At 44.8% G+C, this 22,109-nt stretch overlaps 1 protein-coding gene across 2 annotated transcripts in view; it reads left to right on the top strand.

Annotated features, from left to right (window-relative positions):
- Positions 1–22,109, top strand: part of CPAMD8 (C3 and PZP like alpha-2-macroglobulin domain containing 8) — a 424,223-nt gene that overhangs the window by 127,732 nt on the left and 274,382 nt on the right. For both annotated transcript variants that reach the window (XM_073592930.1, XM_073592923.1), the window contains exons 9-10: positions 6,333–6,417; positions 14,210–14,318. In XM_073592930.1, coding sequence (XP_073449031.1) covers positions 6,333–6,417; positions 14,210–14,318 — 194 coding nt within the window. The remainder of the gene's footprint in view (positions 1–6,332; positions 6,418–14,209; positions 14,319–22,109) is intronic.

The raw sequence follows: 22,109 nt of genomic DNA, 5'->3' as shown, positions 1-22,109 counted from the left end.
AGGGTGGGGGTGGGGGGGTTGTGAAATCTAGATAATTGCTCATTAGCAGCACACTATTTGGAGTGAGTTTAGGTGGGGGGGGGGGGGGTGGGGGGGTTGTGAAATCTAGATAATTGCTCATTAGCAGCACACTAAATACACTCAAACAAAATACATTCCAAATGAGTAGACTAGGTGGATATGTTCCCATCACTTCATGCTCGGAAGGTAGGTTATTGAAGGAAAATATACATGCATGACAAAAAATAACAGGAAAAAATTCCAGCATGTGTGAGGATAAAAAGGGGACATTCACACTATATTGCAATGATGGTAAGTAGTGTTTGAAGCAAGAAATACATCACATTATCAAAGATTACATAAAAGAACATGTGATGCTAATAAAAGAAAAATATCTTACCTTAATATAGTCCTTCTGCAGGACCTGTATGATGGCAGAACAGGTCTCTGGGATAATGATCCCCAGAGCCTGGGGGGAGATGCCTGTCGAGAACTTAAGGTCCTGCAGGCTTCTCCCTGTGGCCAAATACCGCAAGGTAGCGACCAGCCTCTGCTCCTGAGTGATGGCTTGCCTCATGCAGGTATCCTGCCTGCTGATATAGGGGGTCAGCAAAGCCAACAAACGGTCAAAAACGGGGTCCGTCATCCGGAGAAAGTTCCTGAAATCCTCAGGATTATTCTCACGGATCTCACGGAGCAAAGGCATGTGACAGAACTGGTCACGCTGAAGCAACCAATTCTTGGTCCATGAACTCCTCCTCGCCCTGTTCATGGACTGGTCTTGGGCTGAAGAATAAACTACAGCACCAAGCACATACAATGCACGAGCTCTACGACGAGTACGTACAGGTAACATGGCTTCAAAACGGTCGGCTGGTCAGAACGCACTAAACAGAACGCACTGAAGAACAGCAAGGCCTGTGAAGAACGACCTGAAAATCAGGAACGAGCGGCCAATAAAACAAAGATTTCTCAATGCCAACTGACCAAACGCACTGAAAAGCAGATACAAACCTCACAAGCACAGACTGAACAACAGTTAAAACGAACTGAAAAATACGAGTCTCACAAGCGCGAATCGTCTCTCACCAAACTTCTACTAACACGAGATAAACACGAGATTAGCAGAAGGAGCCCAAAGGGTGTCGTACGGGCTATTGAACTTCCGTTTTATAGTCTCGTCGGACTTGGTGTACGTCACCGCGTACTAGGCTGTCGTACTTTTGTGTGGTCGTGTGTGTGCAAGTCCGTTCGTAAGAAAGTCTGCCGCAAGTCCGCCGAAGGTACGTCGGAAGTATGTCGGACAGGCTGTCGGACTTTTGTAGACGAAAAGTCCGACCGTGTGTACGCGGCATAACAGTTAGACCCCTTTCACACTGGGGTGTTTTTCCAGGCGCTTTTGGGCTAAAAATAGCGCCTGTAAAGTGCCTGCAAAACAGCTCCCCTGCAGTCTCAGTGTGAAAGCCCGAGTGCTGGCAGGATGTTAAAAAAAAGTCCTGCAAGCAGCATCTTTGGAGCGGTGTATACCGCTCCTCCACCACTCCTGCCCATTGAAATGAATGTGCAACGCTGCCGAGGCTCCTGCAAAGCGATTCAGCAGCGGCGCTTCATGGGCGCATTTAACCCCTTCCTCGGCTGCTAGCTGGGTTATAAGCACCCCGCTAGCAGCCGAATAGCACTGCTAAAATGACGGTAAAGCGCCGCTAAAACTAGCAGTGTTTTACCGCCAACGCCTGCCCGCTCTAGTGTGAAAGCAGCCTTAAGTAATAAGTGATACAGAAAATTTCTTACATTTATTAAACAAAACAAACCTCCAATCAGTTCACTTGTATGTATAATTTAGATTAAAAAAACGAATTTAATTTAAATATTAAATACTCAAAAACAGGTAATCAAAACTTTTGGATGAAAAAAAATGTGTTAAAGCGGGGGACCACCAACACTGCCAAAAAAAAAAAATATTAAAAGCCAGAAGCTACAAATACTGCAGCTGCTGACTTTTAATACATGGCCACTTACCTGTCCCAGGGTCCAGCGATGTTGGCAGGCGACGTCGAGAACCCGCTCGGTTCTCGGCAGCTGCCGCCGCCATCCTAGGTGAGGGAATCAGGAAGTGAAGCTTTGCGGCTTCACTTCCCGGTTCCCTACTGCGCATGCGCGAGTCACGCTGCGCGTCCCAAGTGGTCCCCGCTCTCTCCTGGGAGCTGTGTGTTTCCCAGGAGACAGCGCGGTGGGGACGGGAAGAGGCATAGACTCCCATGGGAGTCTATGCCGGAAGTGGGTGCAAATACCTGTCTTAGACAGGTATCTGCACCCCCCTCCCCCTAAAAGGTGTCAAATGTGACACCGGAGGGGGGGAGGGTTCCGAAAAGCGGAAGTTCCATTTTTGTGTGGAACTCCGCTTTAACTTTACTTTTTTTATTTATTTTTTTAATTCATTAGTGTATTTTTTCCAAAAAAATTGTGTTTGAAAGACCGCAAATACCGTATGACATAAAATATTGCAACAACCACTATTTTATTCCCTACGGTCTCTGCTAAAAAAAATATATATAATTTTTGAGGGTTCTAAGTGATTTTCTAGCAGAAAATACAGGATTTTTACTCGTAAGCAACAAGTGTCAGAAAAGATTTATGCCGCGTACACACGACCGGACTTTCCGGCAAACTAGGTCCAGCGGTCTTCCCGTCGGACTTTCGGCAGAGGTCCAACGAACTTTCAGAACTAACGGACTTGGCCACACACGAACGGACTTATGCCCTGTACACACAGTCGGACATTGATCGGACATTCCGACAACAAAATCCTAGGATTTTTTCCGACGGATGTTGGCTCAAACTTGTCTTGCATACACACGGTCACTCAAAGTTGTCAGAAAATCCGATCATTCTGAACGCGGTGATGTAAAACACGTATGTTGGGACTATAAACGGTGCAGTAACCAATAGCTTTCATCTCTTCATTTATTCTGAGCATGCGTGGCACTTTGTGCGTCGGATTTGTGTACACATGATCGGAATTTCTGACAACGGATTTTGTTGTCGGAAAATTTTATAGCAAGCTCTCAAACTTTGTGTGTCGGAAATTCATATGGAAAATGTGTGATGGAGCCTACACACGGTCGGAATTTCCAACAACAAGGTCCTATCACACATTTTCCATAGGAAAATCCTATCGTGTGTACAGGGCATAAGTCTGGTCGAAAGTCCGTTCGTTTTGTACATGATGACGTAAACGGGACAAAAAAAAGGAAGTTCAATAGCCAGTAGCCAATAGCTTCCCTTGCGTCGTATTTGGTCCGTCGGACCAGCACACAGACGAACGGTTTTCTCGATTTTTAGTCCGTCGGACAGATTTGAAACATGTTCTATTTCTAGGTCTGTCTGATTTTTTGCCCAAAAAACGATCGGACTAGCCCACACATGATCGGATTGTCCGACGGACTAATCCCGTTGGACCTAGTTTGCCGGAAAGTCCGGTCGTGTGTACGCAACATAAGTCTTTAAATGGTTAAACTGAGAACTCCTACACACAGAGTTCAGTCCATTGATAAGTATAGTATAAACATTATAAAAAGTATAAACATTGTATCTCTTTTGCTTCTTTTCTCAGACTTGGCAGGCTACCCAGATAGGAGAGACAAGTCGCTCCACTGAAAGACTTCAGGCAACTTGCATTGACTTTTATTACAGAAGTCATTTGCAAGTTGCGCTGAAGTTATAATCAGCCTTTTTTATCAGCACAATCGGCCGATGCCGATTAATTAAAAAACGCCAAATATCGGCTGATAGATCAGCCGGCCGATATATCGGTCGACCTCTAGCTGCTGGCTGGCCTGGCACCTTGCTGTGGGTGGCTGCTGGCTGGCCTGGCTGGCACCTTGCTGTGGGTGGGTGGCTGCTGGCTGGCACCTTGCTGTGGGTGGGTGGCTGCTAGCTGGCCTGGCACCTTCCTGTGGGTGGGTGGCTGCTGGCTGACTGGCTTCAGTGGCCGGGCAAATTACTGTGGCTGGCTGGCCGACTGGCATGTCCATCCATCCGAGTGTCGAGGTGAGGGAGGCCTGTCAGACTTGGTAGGCCCAGTGCACGGAGGCGTTATGACGTTGTGTACGTGTCCCGCGCACGTCTGCACTCTACAGGCTTCTGGATCCCAAGAAGATGGCCACGGCCTGTGGAAACCAATATCGGTAATATCGCTCTAGTTTGCGATACCGATTTTCTTGAAAATGCTGATATCAGCCTGCAATAATCGGCCTTACCGATAATCGGTCGATCCCTACATTGTAGCTCTGACTGTATGTTTAGGGTCGTTGTCCTGCAGGAAGGTGAACCCCCTGCTGGAATGTGAACCTCTGCCACAGGGTTTCTTCTAAGATTGCTTTGTATTTGGCTCCATCCATCTTCCAATCAACTCTGAACTCTGACCAGTTTCCGTGTCCCTGCTAAAGAAAAGCATCCCCATAACACGATGCTTCCACCACCATGTTTCTTGGTGGGGATGTTGTGTTCAGGTTGATGTGCAGTGTTTTCTGCCACACATAGCGTTTTGCTTTTAGGCAAAAAGTTCAATTTTGGTCTCATCTGACCAGAGCAACTTCTTCCGCATAATTGCTGTGTCCCCCACATGGCTTCTCGCAAACTGCTAATAGGACTTCTTATGGCTTTCTTTCAGCAATGACTTTCTTCTTGCCACTCTTTCATAAAGGCCAGATTTGTGGAGTGCACGACTAATACAGGCAGTCCCCGGGTTACAAACAAGATCGGGTCTGTAGGTTTGTTCTTAAGTTGAATCTGTTTGTAAGTCGGAACAGGTACATTTTTTAAGTGTAGCTCCAGCCAATAAAACAATTTTTAAGGGAAGGGTTAACACCCCTGTAACATTTGTTTGGCTTTCTGTGCCCCTGTTCAGAAGATTTAACCTCACTTTCTGTCCCAATGACAAATTGGATTTTGAAAATTTTGGGTTGTTGTGGTGGAATCCCGTTTTGGTGATAAGGCTTCAGCAGAGGTACCTTCTTCTCATGATAACTCTTACAGGAGTGAATTTCCCTTCCTAGGGGGAGATTTTCTCTCACTTCCTGTTGTCTCCATCCGTTTGTAAGTAGGAGTTGTTTGTAAGTCAGATGTTTGTAACTAGGGGACCGCCTGTAGTTGACCTGTGGACAGATCTCCCACCTGAGCTGTGGATGTCTGCAGCTCCTCCAGAGTTACCATGGACCTCTTGGCTGCTTCTCTGATTAATGTTTTCCTTGCCCAGCCTGTCAGTTTAGGTAGATGACCATGTCTTGGTAGGTTTGCAGTTGTGCCATACTCTTTCCATTTTCAGATGATAGATTGAACAGTGCTCCGTGAGATGTTCAAAGCTTAGGATATTTTTTTATAACCTAACCCTGCTGTAAACTTCTCCACAATTTTACCCCTGACCTGTCTGGTGTTTTCCTAGGCCTTCATGATGCTGATTGTTCACTAAGGTTCTCTAACAAACCTCTGAGGGCTTCACAGCTGAATACAAATGCATGCCACACTTTTCAGGTATGTATTTGTACATAGACTAGGGAATAAACAAAAACCCAGTGATGCTTGTGCCGTGTGAGCGCGGCGCAAACATGGTGAAAGGAATCAGGCTTGCTGAAGTGTCCGACTTCAGTTACATGGCACACACCCTGCAACTTGTTGTAAAAGGTTATTCTACAAAGTATTAACTCAGGGGGGCTGAATACAAATGCACGCCACATTTTTCACATATTTATTTGTAAACAGATTTTGAAAACCATTTATCATTTTCTTTCCACTTCACAATTATATGCCACTTTGTGTTGGTCTATCATATAAAATCCCAATAAAACACAGTTACGTTTTTGGTTGTAACATGACAAAATGTAAAAAATTTCAAGGGGTATGAATACTTTTTCAAGGCACTGTAGCTATTACTTCAAAGCAACAAAAAGTAGAATTTTGCTACAAATTTTTCTAAAATCCTTGCAATGTACCTTTTTTTTCCTCAACAGAAGTGAAGTTACTCCTAGTTTTTTTGGGGAAGTGTAAGCATGCCCAGTATCTGGACTGGACAACTGGTTAACAGAACAAATAGAGGAAATGAGAGAAATCCAATATTAGGGTTTACTTTAACTAGCTTGTCTTCTTCTTATGAAGTGATGGCTCCCAGAAATTTGATTGAATACATTCTTCTCATCATTTAACAGGAGCAGATGACTGATAGCAACCACAATTGCCAGTTTGACCCTGTTTACTTTATCTGACTTCGACTATGGGATACAGCAAATATATTGTAAATATGCATATCATATATGTTTTACTGATTTATTTTTTAGTGCTTCCAAAGTTTGAGTTAAGATTAACACCCCCGCCTTATATATGGGATATCAATGTCTGTGAAAAAGGCAAAGTCAATGCAAGGTACAGTATCTGAATGCGTTTACACTGGTGCTTGTATTAAATGCTTTCTGCTTCCGCTTCTAGTTTTGTCCCATTATATTACTTTTGTCCTCTATATTGTTCCTACTGATGTGTTACTCATGATACAGTTAAAGCAGTATTAAAACCAAAAGCAAATATTTAATATATCACAACTTACCAATTCTTTTTTTTTTTTTTTTTTATTTAAATATTCTTTATTGGATTTTTCTTATTACAAAAATTAAAAAACATCAAGCAAAAATAGAAAACATTATACTTTTCACAACAGCTTATGGAGATTATCAGTCCAATCAAGTAATAAAAATATTTTACATTTTAAACCTCCTATATCCCTTCCCACCCACCCTTCCCTATCCCTGCACAATATAAAAAGGTTGCATGAACGTCCTCATATACTAACATCACATCCACTCCTTAACCTTAATTCGCTGGTTCTCCTTTGTCTCTGTGCTATACTGACGGTCAATCCGATTCCTTAGGCACATTTCAGGTTAAGTCCAAATCAGGGGACTATACCTGACCACTGTAACCAGGAACTCCAAATTTTTGTGAATTTATCATAACTACATCTCCTAATATATACAGTTTTTTCTGTCCATACTAGTTTATCCACTGTCCTGAGCCAGTCTTCTGTGGTTGGGGGCATACTGGACAGCCAGGATTGTGCTATTAGTTTCCTAGCTTGGTAAAGGCACCTTCCTATATCAATTTTCTTATTATTGCACTCCCCGCTTTCCCAAAGCAGGCCAAGGATACATACCCTGGCCTCCTGTTTCAACTTGGTTTTAAACGTAGCTTCTATAATCCTAATTATCTCTGACCAGTACCTCGCCAGCCTTGGACACCTCCATACCATGTGTATTAGGTCACCAGTATCCAGGCATCTAGGACATTTGTCATCCAATCTACGGCCAAACCTAAATAATCTCTTAGGGGTATAATAGGCCCTATGTATCAAAAAAAGGTGTGACACCTGTTGCGATGGGGAGACCGACACCAATGGACTGGCCTTCAAAATTCCCTTCCACTGACTGTCGGTTATCTCCCCCACCTCCCCTGTCCACCTTTCCCTGACATCCAGAATCGTTTGCAGATCAAGCAACCTTTCAGAGATTTGTCCGCTTACAATTGCTATCAGACCCTTAGTGGAGTTTGCTCTAATAATTTTGTTTAGGAGAGGTACATTGCACCATTCCAATGGGCAGTTGCTAAATTGACTGTTAAGTGCATGCCTGATCTGCAGATAAGTGTAGAAAGTATTATTTGGAATCCCATATTCACGCCTTAGCTCAATGAAAGGTTTCAGATCATTACCATCAAATAACTGTACCAATCTTCGTATTCCGTGGCGAACCCATATCCAGTTTTTATCCAGTGTTAACAACTCCCTCAAGCCCCTATTGTCCCATATGGGCGAGAATTCAGTATAACCTCCATACCCCATAATCCTCTTAGTGGCCTGCCAGACTTTAATGATCAATTTATATGTTGGGTATCCCTCCTGGAGTATCCCAGCCTCTAGTGCTTCTACCAGGGACCCGTATGGGGTATCCTGTATCATAAATTTCGCGTTGGGATTCGACCAGCCCTGATTTTCGCAGCCACCTAGATGTTGTAATTGTGCCGCCAAGAAATAGCTATAGGGATGTGGTACTGCCAGTCCCCCTTCCCCGACAGGGCGCTGAAGAGTTTGTAATTTGATCCTTGCCTGCCCCTTCCTCCATATTAATTCCCTAAATATGGTATTTCACTTTTGAAACCAGATCTTCCCGATCCAGACTGGGGAATTGTGGAGTACGTATAATAATTGTGGCATCCAAACCATCTTGATCAAATTAACTCTACCTGCCAGGGATAGCGGGAGTTGGCACCAAATAGCACTTTTTCTTCTAAATTTTTCCAACAAAGGGACTAAATTGTCTCCTATATATTGTGCCGGGTCAGTTGAAATAACTATCCCCAAGTAGCGCATTTTCTCCACTGCCCTCAGTCTCGGCATACCTCCCCTTTGACTATTACGTGTTGAGTCTAGTGGGAGCAATGTTGATTTATCCCAATTCACCACCAGGCCTGATGACCTACCAAATCTTTCCACTAATTGTATTGCCTTTTCCAAGGAAGGTCCCGTGTCCCCAAGAAAAATCAGCACGTCATCAGCGTAAAGTGCCACTTTTCCCAACTCATTCCTCTCTCCAAATCCTTGTATTCCAGGCGAGTGTCTTATTACCTCTGCTAAAGGCTCCATTGCTAGCGCGAATAACAAGGGCGAAAGTGGACACCCCTGCCTCGTCCCTCTCTCAAGGGATAGCCACTCCGTATATTCACTATTGATCTTTAACCTAGCTTTTGGATGGAAATACAAGGTCTTCACCCACTTAATAAATTTTGGGCCAAATCCAAACTTCTCCAGAACCCACCAGAGATACTCCCACTCCAGGCTATCGAACGCCTTGGCAATATCCAAAACGAGGACTGCTCTCGAGCTCCTAATCCCTGCCGGCGACTGGAGGTTCAGGTATGCCCTTCTGATGTTAATGCTAGTGGATCTATTTGGGATAAACCCTGACTGGTCCGGGTGCACTAGCTCTGATACATACTTCTTTAGCCTAGTGGCCATTATTTTTGCCAATATTTTTATATCGGAGCATAATAGCGAAATGGGTCTATATGATGCTGCTTCAAGGTGGTCTTTCCCCTCTTTCTTTATCAGGACTATATTGGTTTCAGTCATTGAGGCGGGCAGGGTACCGTCTGTAATTGCCCAATTCAATGTCTTCATCAATTCTGGGATTAATGCCTCCCCATAATACTTATAGATTTCAACAGGCAGGCCATCAGGACCTGGGGCTTTCTGATTAGGCATATCTAACACTGCTTGCTGTACTTCCCCAAAAGTTATGGGGGAGTCCAGACTGGCCCTTTCACTTTCAGAGAGGTGTGGCAGGCTAACTCCCTCTAAAAAATTCTCTATCTCTCTTACTTCTAATTGTCGTTGCGATTTATATAGATTACTATAATATTCAACGAATACCTTTTTAACCGTCAAGGGGTCTGACGTAGCTGCCCCGCTAGAGGTTCGAATCGCAGCGATCGTTGAGGAGGGTGAATTAGTATCAGCTAATAATGCCAGCATGCGACCCACTTTTTCCCCCTCCCCAAAGTATCTCTGCCTCTGGAATAGTCTCTTGTTTTCAGCATTTTTAAGCGTATCCATCTTATACTCCTGCTGCTTTTCTACCCAAAGCTGCTGTTTTCCTGGACTTGGGTCCGCCACGTATTGTTTTTTTAGTTCTAGCACCTCTTTCCTAATCTGATCCCCTTTTTCTCTTGATTGTCTCTTAACCCGTGTTATATTCTGTAGGAGGATACCCCTCAGGAACGCTTTGAGGGAGTCCCAGACCATCCCCTGCGACGCCGTACCTGAGTTAATTACCAGAAATTCATTTATTTTTTCCAATATATCTTCTTTTTTTCCTATAATCTCCAACCATATAGGATTTAGTGCCCATACTCTCTCATTATATCCATTATGGATGTTAATTGACAGTGTCAAAGGAGAGTGGTTCGATACCCCTCTCGGCCTATACTCTATTTTCCCTATAAGTGGAAGCACCCCCTTGTTTCCCACTGCCATATCTATGCGAGAGAGAGTGCGATGCGACTCCGAGTAGCAAGAGTACTGCCGCTCCTCCGGGTTGCGGATTCTCCAGAGGTCGCTCCACCCCATCTCTTCAAACAGCTGAGTAAGCCGTCTTTCAGCTGCTTTATTCTCCCTTACTCTAGGGGGGAACCTGTCTATTTTCCCATTAAGAACCATGTTGAAGTCACCCACCACTATAAGTGGAATATCACCCTTATCCTCCACATATTCTAAAAGGCAATATAGAATCTCCATCTTAAAGGGAGGGGGGATATACACATTGGCTATGACAAAAGATTTACCCTCTATTGTACAGAATAAGAACACATAGCAGCCCAGCGGATCTGTCCTAACATCCCTACAGGAGAACGATATCCCCTTTTTAACCAGTATACATACTCCTCTCGAGTAGGAGGTGTGTACTGAGTGGTATTGTGCTTGAAACTTTTTATTCCAAATTAAAAATTTGGAGTCGTTGGTGAGGTGCGTCTCCTGTAAGCACACCAGGCCCACACCCTGTGATTCCAGCTCTGAACATACGGCGGCTCTTTTAATGGGGTCTCCCATACCCCGGATATTCCATGAGGTTATTCCTACCATTCTAACCCTCCTTTAAATTGTAAACATACATATAAATAAATAAATATACGTCTCCCAAACAAAAAAAACAAAAGGAGAAGAGGAAAAAGAGAAGACCACCAAGGACTTGGGCCTCTTATGATAGTGAGCACTAAAACCCCCCTTAGTTAAACCCTCCAGTGCCAAATATATGTTTACAAACTCATATACAAAATTTCCCGTCCCTTTTAATCCTACCAGGTTTCCTTTGCTATTTTAATATGTGGATAATATAATATGTGAATAATATGTGAATGAATATTACAAAAAAGCTTAGTGATGGTTTTATCTTTACCCTCTGTGTATTTAATACTAGTGCATAGCAACCCATTGATTTTGAATACATTTTACCTAATTCTGTACCCTTGTGCCCCTCCGCCCCCCTCCCCCCCTGCCTTTCTTGGCCTACCCTAGGAGCATTCCTTGTGACCCATTTAGCCCTCCCAACCAACTCATTCCCCCACTCTTTTCCCCTCTTCCTCAACCAACCAGGGACAGAGGAAAAAAACTTTCCCCTGTTTGCCTTTTCCACCCCCCTCCCAGTACTCTCCCTCCCCCCCTCCCCAATAACCAATAGCTCTATAACCCACAAAACAACCATCCTCCACCTAATGTGAACTCTCGTAAACATTTTTCTCCAACACATCCATCACCCTCCCCCCTCCTCCAGTCCCTGCTGCAAAATAATAAAAAAAAAAAAAAAAAACACCCAACAATCAACTCATATTACTCCGACCCTACAAGTTCTTTTCACTTTCTTCCAGCCATTTTGTGGCCCTTTCAACAGAGTCAAAGAATTGTGTCCCTCCTGGAGCATCGATACGTAGTCGCGCCGGATAGAGCAATGCGTAGGATACTTTCATATTCCTCAAGCTTCGTTTAATTTCAGCAAATCCTGCTCTTTTCTTTTGCAGATCTGGGGAATAATCCGGGTAAATTGAGATTCTAGTATCTTTGTAGAAAATGTCTCCCTTTTCCCTGGCTTTCTGCATTAATACTATCTTGTCCCTGTAACTAAACAGCTTCAAGATCAATGGCCTAGGGCAGGGGCCTGGAGATTTCAACCTGGTGGGCACCCTATGAGCCCTCTCAATGGCAAAAAAATGAGAGAAAGTCTCAGCCCCAAAAATCTCCCTAAACCACCTTTCCAGGAATACTTCTGGACAGGACCCCTCGCTTCCTTCTGGGAGGCCTAGTACCCTCACATTCTGTCTGCGGAGATGATTCTCCATTTCATCCATTTTGCTTTTATGGGAGTCCAGCTGGGTCTGCATCACTCTAAACTCTTGCCTCATGGGATGTAAGATATCCTCTACTTGGCAAAACCTCTCCTCCAAATTAGAAGTTCTTTCCACGGCTTTATGTAATTCTTGACTCATAGAACACAGTTCTTCTTTAAGGCCTCTTAACTGGTCGCATAAATCACTCAGTGATCCCCTGCAAACATTAACTGCACTCAGAACCTCTTTCAATGTGGGTTCAGTTTCACTGGGTACTTCAATATCCGAATTGCCTTCACTCATCTTTCCCGGGGGGTCCCTTTCAGGGCTTTTTTTTATTCGCCGCTTTCGTAGTTGTTGATACGGCTGATGTAGTTTTGCTTAAACTCTTTCTATCCCCTGTGCTTCCCGTCTTCTCTTGGGATTGCTGAGCACCCCTAGCTGGGGAATGCGAGGGAGTATGGGCGTATTTCTCCAATTTGGATGCCGCTAATGCGGACACTGCAAGGTTCCCCTTCTCCTTAGCTTCCCGGGTAGCCTGCGCAAGTGAGCTCTCATGGGGCTGTTGAGGATGCTCCTCTCCCTTTTTTTTGGTCATTTTTTTACTTATCCCAGTATAACTACCAATAGTCCCGATAAGCTATGCCGGGGAGAGTGCCCAATATTAGCTCCCCTATTTCACTGTTCCTCAATAAGCGGAGATACTATTCAAGGGTCAGTACAGCATTGAAATAAAAAAATTAGCCTTCAGCAGTAAGTTTTCTGGTGCTAATCAGTAACTCCTACTACTACTATACTGCAATACCAAGAAAGAGGTCAGTTCTGTTTGTTACCTTGGTACTGCTCCGGAGCGGTATCAGCCGGCACTCATCAGTCAAGCCCATCCAGAGAGCCCCCTGTTGTCCCGGGCTCCATCCTGCGTTCTATCTGTTTCCCGAGTAGGTCAGCCTGTACGCCGTCGCTTCACTTCCCTGACAGGACGCGTGGAGCTCCAACTCCCGCGAGAATGCAGTGCGTTGCCAGGCGACCGCTCGAGCCTGATGTATACAATCAGCCTCTGCTTGGCTTCACAGCGGAGCCGATCACATTGGTACTATCAGCCGTTTCCCCCTTCAATACCGGAACCCGCCAGGTAGGGATAGTTCCACAGGGCTAAGGCAGAGCCAGCAGAATAGCGAGGACGACACCAGGGATCACGGGCAGTAGCGGATTCAAAGTCGGATCAGACCGACATAGGTAACATGGGTGTCAGCAGCAGGGAGCTGGAGCGTGGAGAGAGCTCACACACCTCCGTTCACCTTCTCATCCGGTCACGCCCCCAACTTACCAATTCTTAGATGTGATAGCTGTATTAGTTTCCTTTTTTAGTTTTTTTTTTCTTCTATTTTCAACTGGTGATCCAGCCAGTGAGTCAGTTGTTTTCAAAAACTCCAGCTCTTCAGCAGAATATATCAGTTTACATGGATGCGACAAACCACTTCACAGTGGCAGAAGTGATTAAAAGGATCGGTTATTATTTATTCATGCAAAATCTTTATCCCAAAAGAAAAAATAACTGTTTTCTGTAACTGATTATAAAGTATGAGCTGGAGTTTGGCTTCCATTTGTTAGTGTATTTAAACTTGCTAATACATTTAACACTACCTTCCCCCCAGACTGACAATGCGGCTGTTTGCCGTGCCTCCGGTGCTCATTCATCCAGAGTTGCGTCTCACTTATACAGAAAGGGTGTTACTGCCCAGATCACCAGGTGAAAAAAGAGGGGAAAAAGGCCAAAGAAAAGACAACTGATGCAGCCACCACATCTAATGATTGGTAAGCTGCAATATAAATCATTTTTGGTTTTGGGTTTAATACTGCTTTAACATCAGCTCCACTTACAATTATTAATTTTTGGATAGAATTGGAGAGTTTGGTCTTCTACTGGTTGATTTGAGAGCCTCAAAATCATCCAATCATCATAAATGACATCTGACAAGGTGCTGTGGTTCCAGACACTTTAATAACCTAGCTAGGGATTAGATCTTGCCTGAGTCCTCCTTAAACAGAATAGGCTTGGTACCCAACTTAATTGTTTATTAAAAAGTCCCTTTTTTTTCATGTATGCAAAAACAGTACAGTAGGTCTTGTGTGTAGTAGGCATTGTAATTACTGCTGTGCAGTGCTGTATTTTGTTCATTAGAGGAGGAGGTAGTGCTCATGTTACCATAGAGCCCAACAGATATGTGAATTACTCTGCTCCATAACTTGGCTGCTTCAGTTCACCCTCACCTCAGTTATTCTCTGATTCTAGGTATACTTTTGAGAAACCTGTGAGTGGAATGCTGACTATCAACATGACTGTGACAGGTGTTGGGTATTACAGACATGAGATTGGACACCAGGTGCTTAAAACCATGGAGGTAAGAGCTTCTGCAATGTTTATTTCTACCCACCCAAATACCCACCCACTTTTCTGTGAAATCCGTTCCTTTTTAAAGCCCCTTTCACATGGGGCGGATTCCATTAATTTTTTTTAAATTGTGTTTTTTATTGAATATAAAACATGGTGAGTACAGAAATTGAGAAATGCAGACAAAAAGCACATCAAGTACAATGAAATTCAAAAGAATCAATTTTAGATCTAATAACAACAAACAGATCTAGTACAAGATATGTAACTCTATCAAAGGGAATACAAAGGAGCGAGACCAGAGGGCTATAACCTAGGAGAAGTTGAGGACTAAAGATGAGGGACTGAGATGTTGGATGGGTATGTGGGTATCAGGTTGGGTTTAGGGGTGTGATACTGAACTCAGATTTATCCCACAGATCCCAAACTTTATCAAATCTGTCCACTGCATCTACCTGGGCTGTCATGTGTTCCATTCTGCGTATTTCGGTGATGACCTGTAGAAACTTGTCCTGAGATGGTGGGGGAGGGGGGCAACCAACAGATTGGGATAACTTACTTGGCGGCCAGCAACATATAGGAGGCTAATTTGTTCGAAGCTTTCCCTAGTTCAGAGAAGGGGAGACCTAGAAGGAGGTGTATCGGATCCAGCCGAAGGGGGCGTTCAAATATACGCTGAAGCAGGGACTTCACCATGGACCAGAAGGGCACAATCAATTCACATTGCCAGAAGGTAGTGGGTGCCTCTGGATTTACCACACCTCCAACAAAGAGGAGAGAGGGAAGGATCGAAATGATGCAGTAATTCTGGGGTCCTGTACCAGAAGATTAGTATTTTAAGTGCTGTCTCTCTCTGCGTCACGCACCTGGATACTTTGGATGTATGAGTCAAGATCTTAGATCATTGAGAAAGGGAGATTAGTGTTTGAGTGATATGGGCCCATTTTCGAATGTAAGTGTGTAAGTCCTCAGAGAATGGAGAGGACTCCTGCAGTAATTGGTATGTGGTAGATACTAGCCACCATTGATGGGGACCTTGGGAACAAAGGAGCTCAAAGGCTTTTGGTTTAGGTAGAGTATGGGTCAAAGAGATAGTGGATAGGTAATGTCTCACTTGGAGATATGAGTAGATATCTGGTGCTTAGACTGAAGGTCTGCAAAGGTCCAGAGCTTACGGTAATTGGATGGGCGAATTGGCGGAGCTGGAAGAGACCTGCTTGAGCCCAGGGATGTATTCGGGTGTGGGACAAACTGTCTGGGATTAAGGGATTATAGAGGATGTTAGTGAGGGGAGGGCATGACAAAGAGAGAGAACCTTGTAGCACAGGTACGCCATATCTTTAATGAGAACAACATAGGGCCTAGGCATAGACTTTGAAGCTTAAGATCTTGGAGCAGTGAATGGGACCAGATTAGGGAGCAGGGATGGGTGGGAAACAGAGAGCCAACCTCGATCTCTGACCACCTATTTGGCGGTGAAAGGCAAGACAAGGATATCACTGCTGGAAGATGTAAGGCTAGGTAGTATTTGTGAACATAAGGGGCCCCCAGACCCCTTCGGTTTCTGGGGGGAGAAGATCACTGAGCTCGCTATTCTGTGTGCCTTATTCCCCCAAATTAATCTTAGGAACCATTGTTTGATCAGTTTCAGTTGAGACATGGGTATGGGAACTGGCAGGGTCTCAAAAAAAGTATAGTAGTTAAGGCATGACCGACATTTTCAACACATTGATTCTGCCTAACCGCGAGATTGGAAGTAGATTCCAGCGAGTTAACATGGCATTGATGTCCTTAAACAGTGGTGTGTAGTTGTTTGAGTATAGGGAGGAATAGGTAGGTGTAATTTGTATGCCTAGGTATTTAAGAGATGATGTGCATGAGGTATGGGTATGAGCTTTTTAGGGAAGGCAAGGCTTACGTTTTATAGGTTGATTTTATAACCAGAAAGGGAGCTGAACCAAGATAGGAGAGCGTGTAGGGATGGGAGGGAAATGTGAGGGTGGGTGAGGATCAGCAAAATGTCATCGCGAATAGGGATAATTTATATTCCCTGTGGCGCATTGGAACCCCTTGAATATCAGGGTGGGACCGTATTGTTTCTGCCAAGGGCTCCAGACATAGAATGAATAAAAGCGAGGATAGGGGACAGCCCTGTCTGGTACCGCTGGACATAGGGAAGGTCTGGGATGTAAATGAGGCCATTTGAACCTGAATAGAGGGCCAATAAGGCAGATATGAATGGACTGGGAAACCCAAATTTGGAAAGAATAGCAAACATGTAGGGCCAGCTTAGTCTATCAAACGCCATTTGGGCATTTAGGCTGAGCATCAGTGCAGGTCTGCGTACTCTGTTCAGCATATCAATGATATTGGTGATGCACCTAGTGTTGTCCCCTGCGTGTCTCGTAGAGACAAAGCCCACTTGGTCTCTATCAATTAATTTGGTTAGGAATTGGGATAAGCAATTGGCCAGAATTTTGGTGAAGAGTTTTTAATCCGAATTAAGGAATGTGATTGGGCGGTAATTGTCTGGGGTGGAGGGGTCTTTACCAGGTTTAGGAATTACCGAGGTGTAGGAGTGAAGAAAGGGTTGGTGAGGTGTCTTGCCTTTGTAGAAGGGAATTTTATAAAGATAATAGGTGAGGTGACAAAATCGGTAGGAAAGTCCTGTAGTAGGAGTAGGGGAGGCGTCTGGGCCAGGGGATTTGTGCAGGGGTAGGTGCTAAATTGTATTAGCTAATTCTTCTCCTGTAATGGGGGCGTTTAGAACGAGTAGGTCCGGTTTGGTCAGTTTTGGTAGTTTAATGTTTGATAAAAAAGTCTTGAACGACTCTTGTTCAAATGGGGGGTGGAGTTCTGGGGTTAAACAGTTGTAGAGTTTAGCGTAAAACTCACCAAAGACCCGAGTCATGGTTTGTGGGCAGTAAGTGGGGGGTCCCATCGGATTGTTTAAGGTGGTCTGGAAAAGAGTGGAAGGGCCTAGGGTTGAGTCTGGAGACTAACATTCTGTGTGGTTTGTTGGAGAACTCGTAGAATTTTTGCTTAGCCCATAGGAGGGATTTTTCTATAGCTGACATCCCTAGGGACTTTAGCCTGTTTCGTAGCGAAGTCACCGTCCGTAGTCGGGCCACTGTGGGAGAGGGTACTAGAGAGCGCTCAGCTGTTTGCAGTTCGGCCAGTAAGGACCATTTCAGGAGGGCGGCATCTTTCTTTCTACAGGAGCTTACTGAGATACATTGCCCCCTGAAATATGCCTTGTGGGCTTCCCATAGAGTGGATGGACTGGGGACAGTACCTACATTGAGCTGAAAGTATTCTGTCAGTGCGAGGGAGAGTGCAACTTTAGCTTTGGGGTCATTTAGCAGGGATTCATTTAGTCTCCAGTGGCATTTCTTAGGATACGCGGTGGCGAGGAAGAGGTCTAGGGCCAGGGGGGCATGATCCGACCAGGTGATGAGACCAAATACAGCTGACACTTTGTTGGGTAGGAGGGGGGCTGTCACAAAAAAGTGGTCCAATCTAGAGAACATTTTGTGAGGGGGAGAATAGAATGAAAACTGTTTGCTTGTAGGGTGTTTGATTCTCCAAGTGTCAGTGTTGCGCTGGGAGGGGTAGTTTGGTGTGGAATAGGGATCTCCTGTCGCGAGTAGGGGAGAGTATGGCATTAAACTCTCCACCTATCACCATGAAGGGCTGTGAGAAGCGTTGGAGCTGTTCGAATGCGTCAGTTAAGAATTTCAGCTCACCTGAATTAGGAGCATATACATTCATAATTGTAATGGGATGAGACATATAAACACATTCCATTATTATGTAGCGACGGTGTGGGTCTAAGTGCGTGGACTGGATCTGGAGAGGGCAGGAGCGTCTAATCAGTATTGCGACTCCAGCCTTACCAGATGAGTCAGACGCCGTGTGAGAAGTTGGAAAATATTTGGATGCAAATTTAAAGGAATCTCCAGCGCGGAAGTGGTTTTCCTGAATCAGGATCACATCCGCACCGGAGGCCCTGAACTCCTTTAAGGCCAGCTATCGTTTTTTAATGGAGTTTTACAGGCCCTTTACATTGTATGACAACTTCAGAGCCATATCAAGGTAATAAAGGTTAGCCAATTGTAGATGTGGTGGAACAGGTAACTTCCCAATTGCGAAAATATAGGTTAATAGCCTTGTATTAATCAACATATCATATTGTACTGTGGAGGACGTTAGAAAAATGACATATGAAAGAGAAAGAAATAAAAAAAAGAGAGCATAACAACAAGGAACCCCCCCCCCCAAAAAAAAATCAGAAAAAAGATACTGAGGGTGAGTAGCTGCGATATAACAAAAAGGCCGGGTTGGCCTAGAAAAAAAAGTCCTAACAACATGTGTAGGCCTGAGTGGCATCTGCGATTTGGGAGTTCTCGGCCGCAGCCGGGGGACAAGTGGGGGAGCAGAACAAAATATTACAGCGCACACATGCAAAATGACATTTACCTCCTGCAAGGCTTATTTAAAACACCTATACATTTTCAAAACGCATTATCTAAAAATATGGGGATTTGGTCACACCATATTGCTATATGGTACTTCAGCCCACTTACTGCGACAAAGTACCCCATGATTAGTGGGTCCTACACTATCCATAGACTGCAAGATCCTGCTTCTCTAAACCATGGGAGCAATACACTCCTCTATATGGGAGAACTTGAGGTCTCCACCCATGACACAGGTCGGCTCTAATGAGAGGCACTTGATGAGGGACGTGAAGGGACTTCCAACCACCAGTGGATCCAAAGGTTGATAACAGATGTATCCCTACCAGACACGTTGGACCTCCTTTATAGCAAGGTCTTAGAAGCATACATATTTAGCCCTCTGCAGGGACAGGGGATGACAGCTCACCACGCGACCAGAGATGATTCCGACACTTCCGCGTTGATGTAAACACTCCCTCGTTTTTAAACTCGTGGATAGAGAATGGGAGAAAAAAAACTCCAATAGTATAGTAGGTAAAAAAAAGGGATTTTATTGCCTCAGATAACTAGGCATCTTATTACAAAAACATCCAAAATATAAAAGCCGGCAAATTTAAAAACAGCAGAGACGCCCGTGCTAGGTTACATGGGGCTTTATGGCGATCTGGCATACACTGCGTAGCCACGCCCTACATGTTTCGTGATACGTCACGTCTTCAAAGGTGTCCTTCATCCGCCTGCAATGGTGGTAGGCCCAGGTTTTTGAGGAAGGAATCTCCTTCTTGCAGATCTCGAAGTGTATGTTGGGCTCCATCTTTTGTTGCACTAAGGAGAAATGGGAAGCCCCAGAAGTAAGGGATCTTAAGTAGTTACAGGTGAGAGGTGATGGAACAAAGTGAGCGCCTTTTGGCCAGGGTGATTGGGGAGAGATCACTGAATATTTGAATTCTGTCCCCTTTATAGTCAAAATGGAATCGGTTGCGGGTAGCCAGGGTCAACGCCCCTTTACTTTCGTAATAGTGGAACCACACCACTATGTCTAGCGGCCTGGCACCTGCAGGAGGTTTGGGGTCCAGGGACCCGTGGGCCCGGTCAAGGCGCCAGTATATGTCCACCATGTCAGGGGCAAGATGGTTGAACAGGCCTAATAAGTATGGTCTGATGTTGTTGTCAGCCACGTTCTCTGAGACCCCGCAGGACCTGAGATTTTGGCGCCTCTCCCTTTTTTCCAGGTCTTCTTGCTGAAGATGTAGCAGGGACATTTCATTTTTAAGAGAGGCATTTTTCTCTTCCAGGGCCTGAACATATTGTAATGTCTCATCAAACTTGGTTTCCAAAGTTGCAGTGCGCTCACCAAGCTGGTCAATTTCCCCTCTGAGTTCCATGGAAATCTTCCCCACCTCCTGGGCTATTCCCTTTGTAAGCTGGTGTGTTAGGGCCTGTAGTTTGACATCGAGCATTTCAGGGATTAAAACGGACTGGGTGGGTGAGAGGAGGTGTGGAGGAAGGGCTTGCTGGGAGTTGTCGTCCGCCATCAGGGTGCTAATGTACTTCTCCGGGTCTTGTATAATTGAGACCGGGGATTGAGGCCTAGTCAGGTAGCGGTCGATTGTGACTAGAGGCCGCGGCACTAGCGGGGTCCGGTAGTAAAGGCGTTGGTCCCCGATCTTTACCATGGGGTGCTAGGAGGCTTTAGGGGTCTTTGTGTCTTACCCCCGTGGCGTATGGAAGTTGAAGTAGCTGTACAGGGTTCATGGAGAACCGAGCGGGTCCAGAGCTCACGGAACACACGTCTACCATCTACCAAGAGCCGCGCATGCGCCCCTCACGGATTGCATTCTGATCAGCAAGTGATCAGCTTACAAATCCCCTGCTGATCAGAGCAGAGCAGGTAGATGACACATCCAAGTCCGCTCAGCTTCTATAGAGTGGACACGGACAAAACTTTTGCATTATGGACATACAGGAGTAAATGGACTTCCATTTACACCCGACTATTCTCCTAAACGCTATGCCTAAACGGAAGAGGACGGTAGGACGGTTCCCCTTCCGTGGACCTGATCGGACACAGAGGTAGGTGGGTGCAAAAGGACACAAGTCCATTTATACCCGCCTGGCCATGGGGCTGAATGGACCTTCCAATCAGGTCCGCCTGAAAAACTGACAGGTGGACCTGATCGATACAGCTGTGTAAAGGGGGGCCATCAGACATATTTACTTTAGAATTAAATATAGCTTTGCAGAATCCTCAACTATCTGAACCAAGAAAAAGGTTCTTGACATTCAACTGAAAGATATTTTCAAAACGCTTTTTGGTAACCAAGGTAGTACCCAGGGTTAAACGCTTTTTTTTTTTTCCAATTTAAAGGCTAAGTTCACTTTTAGGAATACGTTCCTAAGCATCCTCCTCCAACCCCTTGAAGTGACAGACACTTTCTCATTTAAAATTTGCACCACCTGCACAGCCACATATTTTACAGAGATCTGTGAATGAATAAATGAAAAGTCCCATCTGCCATTGCAGTGGACGAACTTGTAGTTTCGATGGACTACGAGCATGGTAATCAGTCTCAGCACTCACAGTCCATTGAATCTTCCTCCAGCTTTCTAATTGAAAGCCCATGTTTGCGTCCACATTTGGGGTGCCATTAACAATTAATGACACTGAAAATGCGACTAGTTAATTTTAGGTATATAAAGGTGGCCACACACCATATATAATCTGATTGTACAATCTCTGTACTATTTCCTTTAGATTTACCAAAACTATGGAATAGGAGGACCCATCTATCTATCCATTCACTCTGTATCCAGTCAGGCAGGCCCTTGTACTAGCCTCAGGGAGTTTAGCATGCGGCCTGGGTCTGTCTGGAGGGACGCTGGGGATGCTGTGCAAACATAGCAGCTGTGGCAGCTTACATTGACAAGCCAGGCAAATGAACTTGTGGAAGGATGCACAGATGCCATGCAAACCAAGTTGATGGGTCCAGAGTGTGTGCTAATGAGGTCAGCTGGTAAACTGCTGCCTGTGTCTTGCTGGCTCTCGCGTCCCAAATCCAAATACCAGGAAGTTATAAAGCTCTCTATGGAACACAGCAAGGGCATTGGGTAAGGCCTTGTTCTGAAAATCAAAGATGGATCTACATCGGGTGACATTGTTTTTTTTATTTTTAATAAAGGAATTGTCAAAAACTGTGTGTGTTTTTATTTCTTTTTGACACTTTATTTTTTGGTGAACAAGTAGGGGTACAATATACCTCATACTGATTCACATAGGGATGGGATCTGGGGGCCCCCACGCCTTTTTTTTTTCCACCCTTTTTTTATTGCAATGGGTTTTT

The sequence above is a fragment of the Aquarana catesbeiana genome, linkage group LG01, assembly GCF_042186555.1.
Source record: "Aquarana catesbeiana isolate 2022-GZ linkage group LG01, ASM4218655v1, whole genome shotgun sequence".
NCBI classification, from domain to species: domain Eukaryota; kingdom Metazoa; phylum Chordata; class Amphibia; order Anura; family Ranidae; genus Aquarana; species Aquarana catesbeiana.
This window is presented reverse-complemented; position numbering and strand designations above follow the sequence as displayed.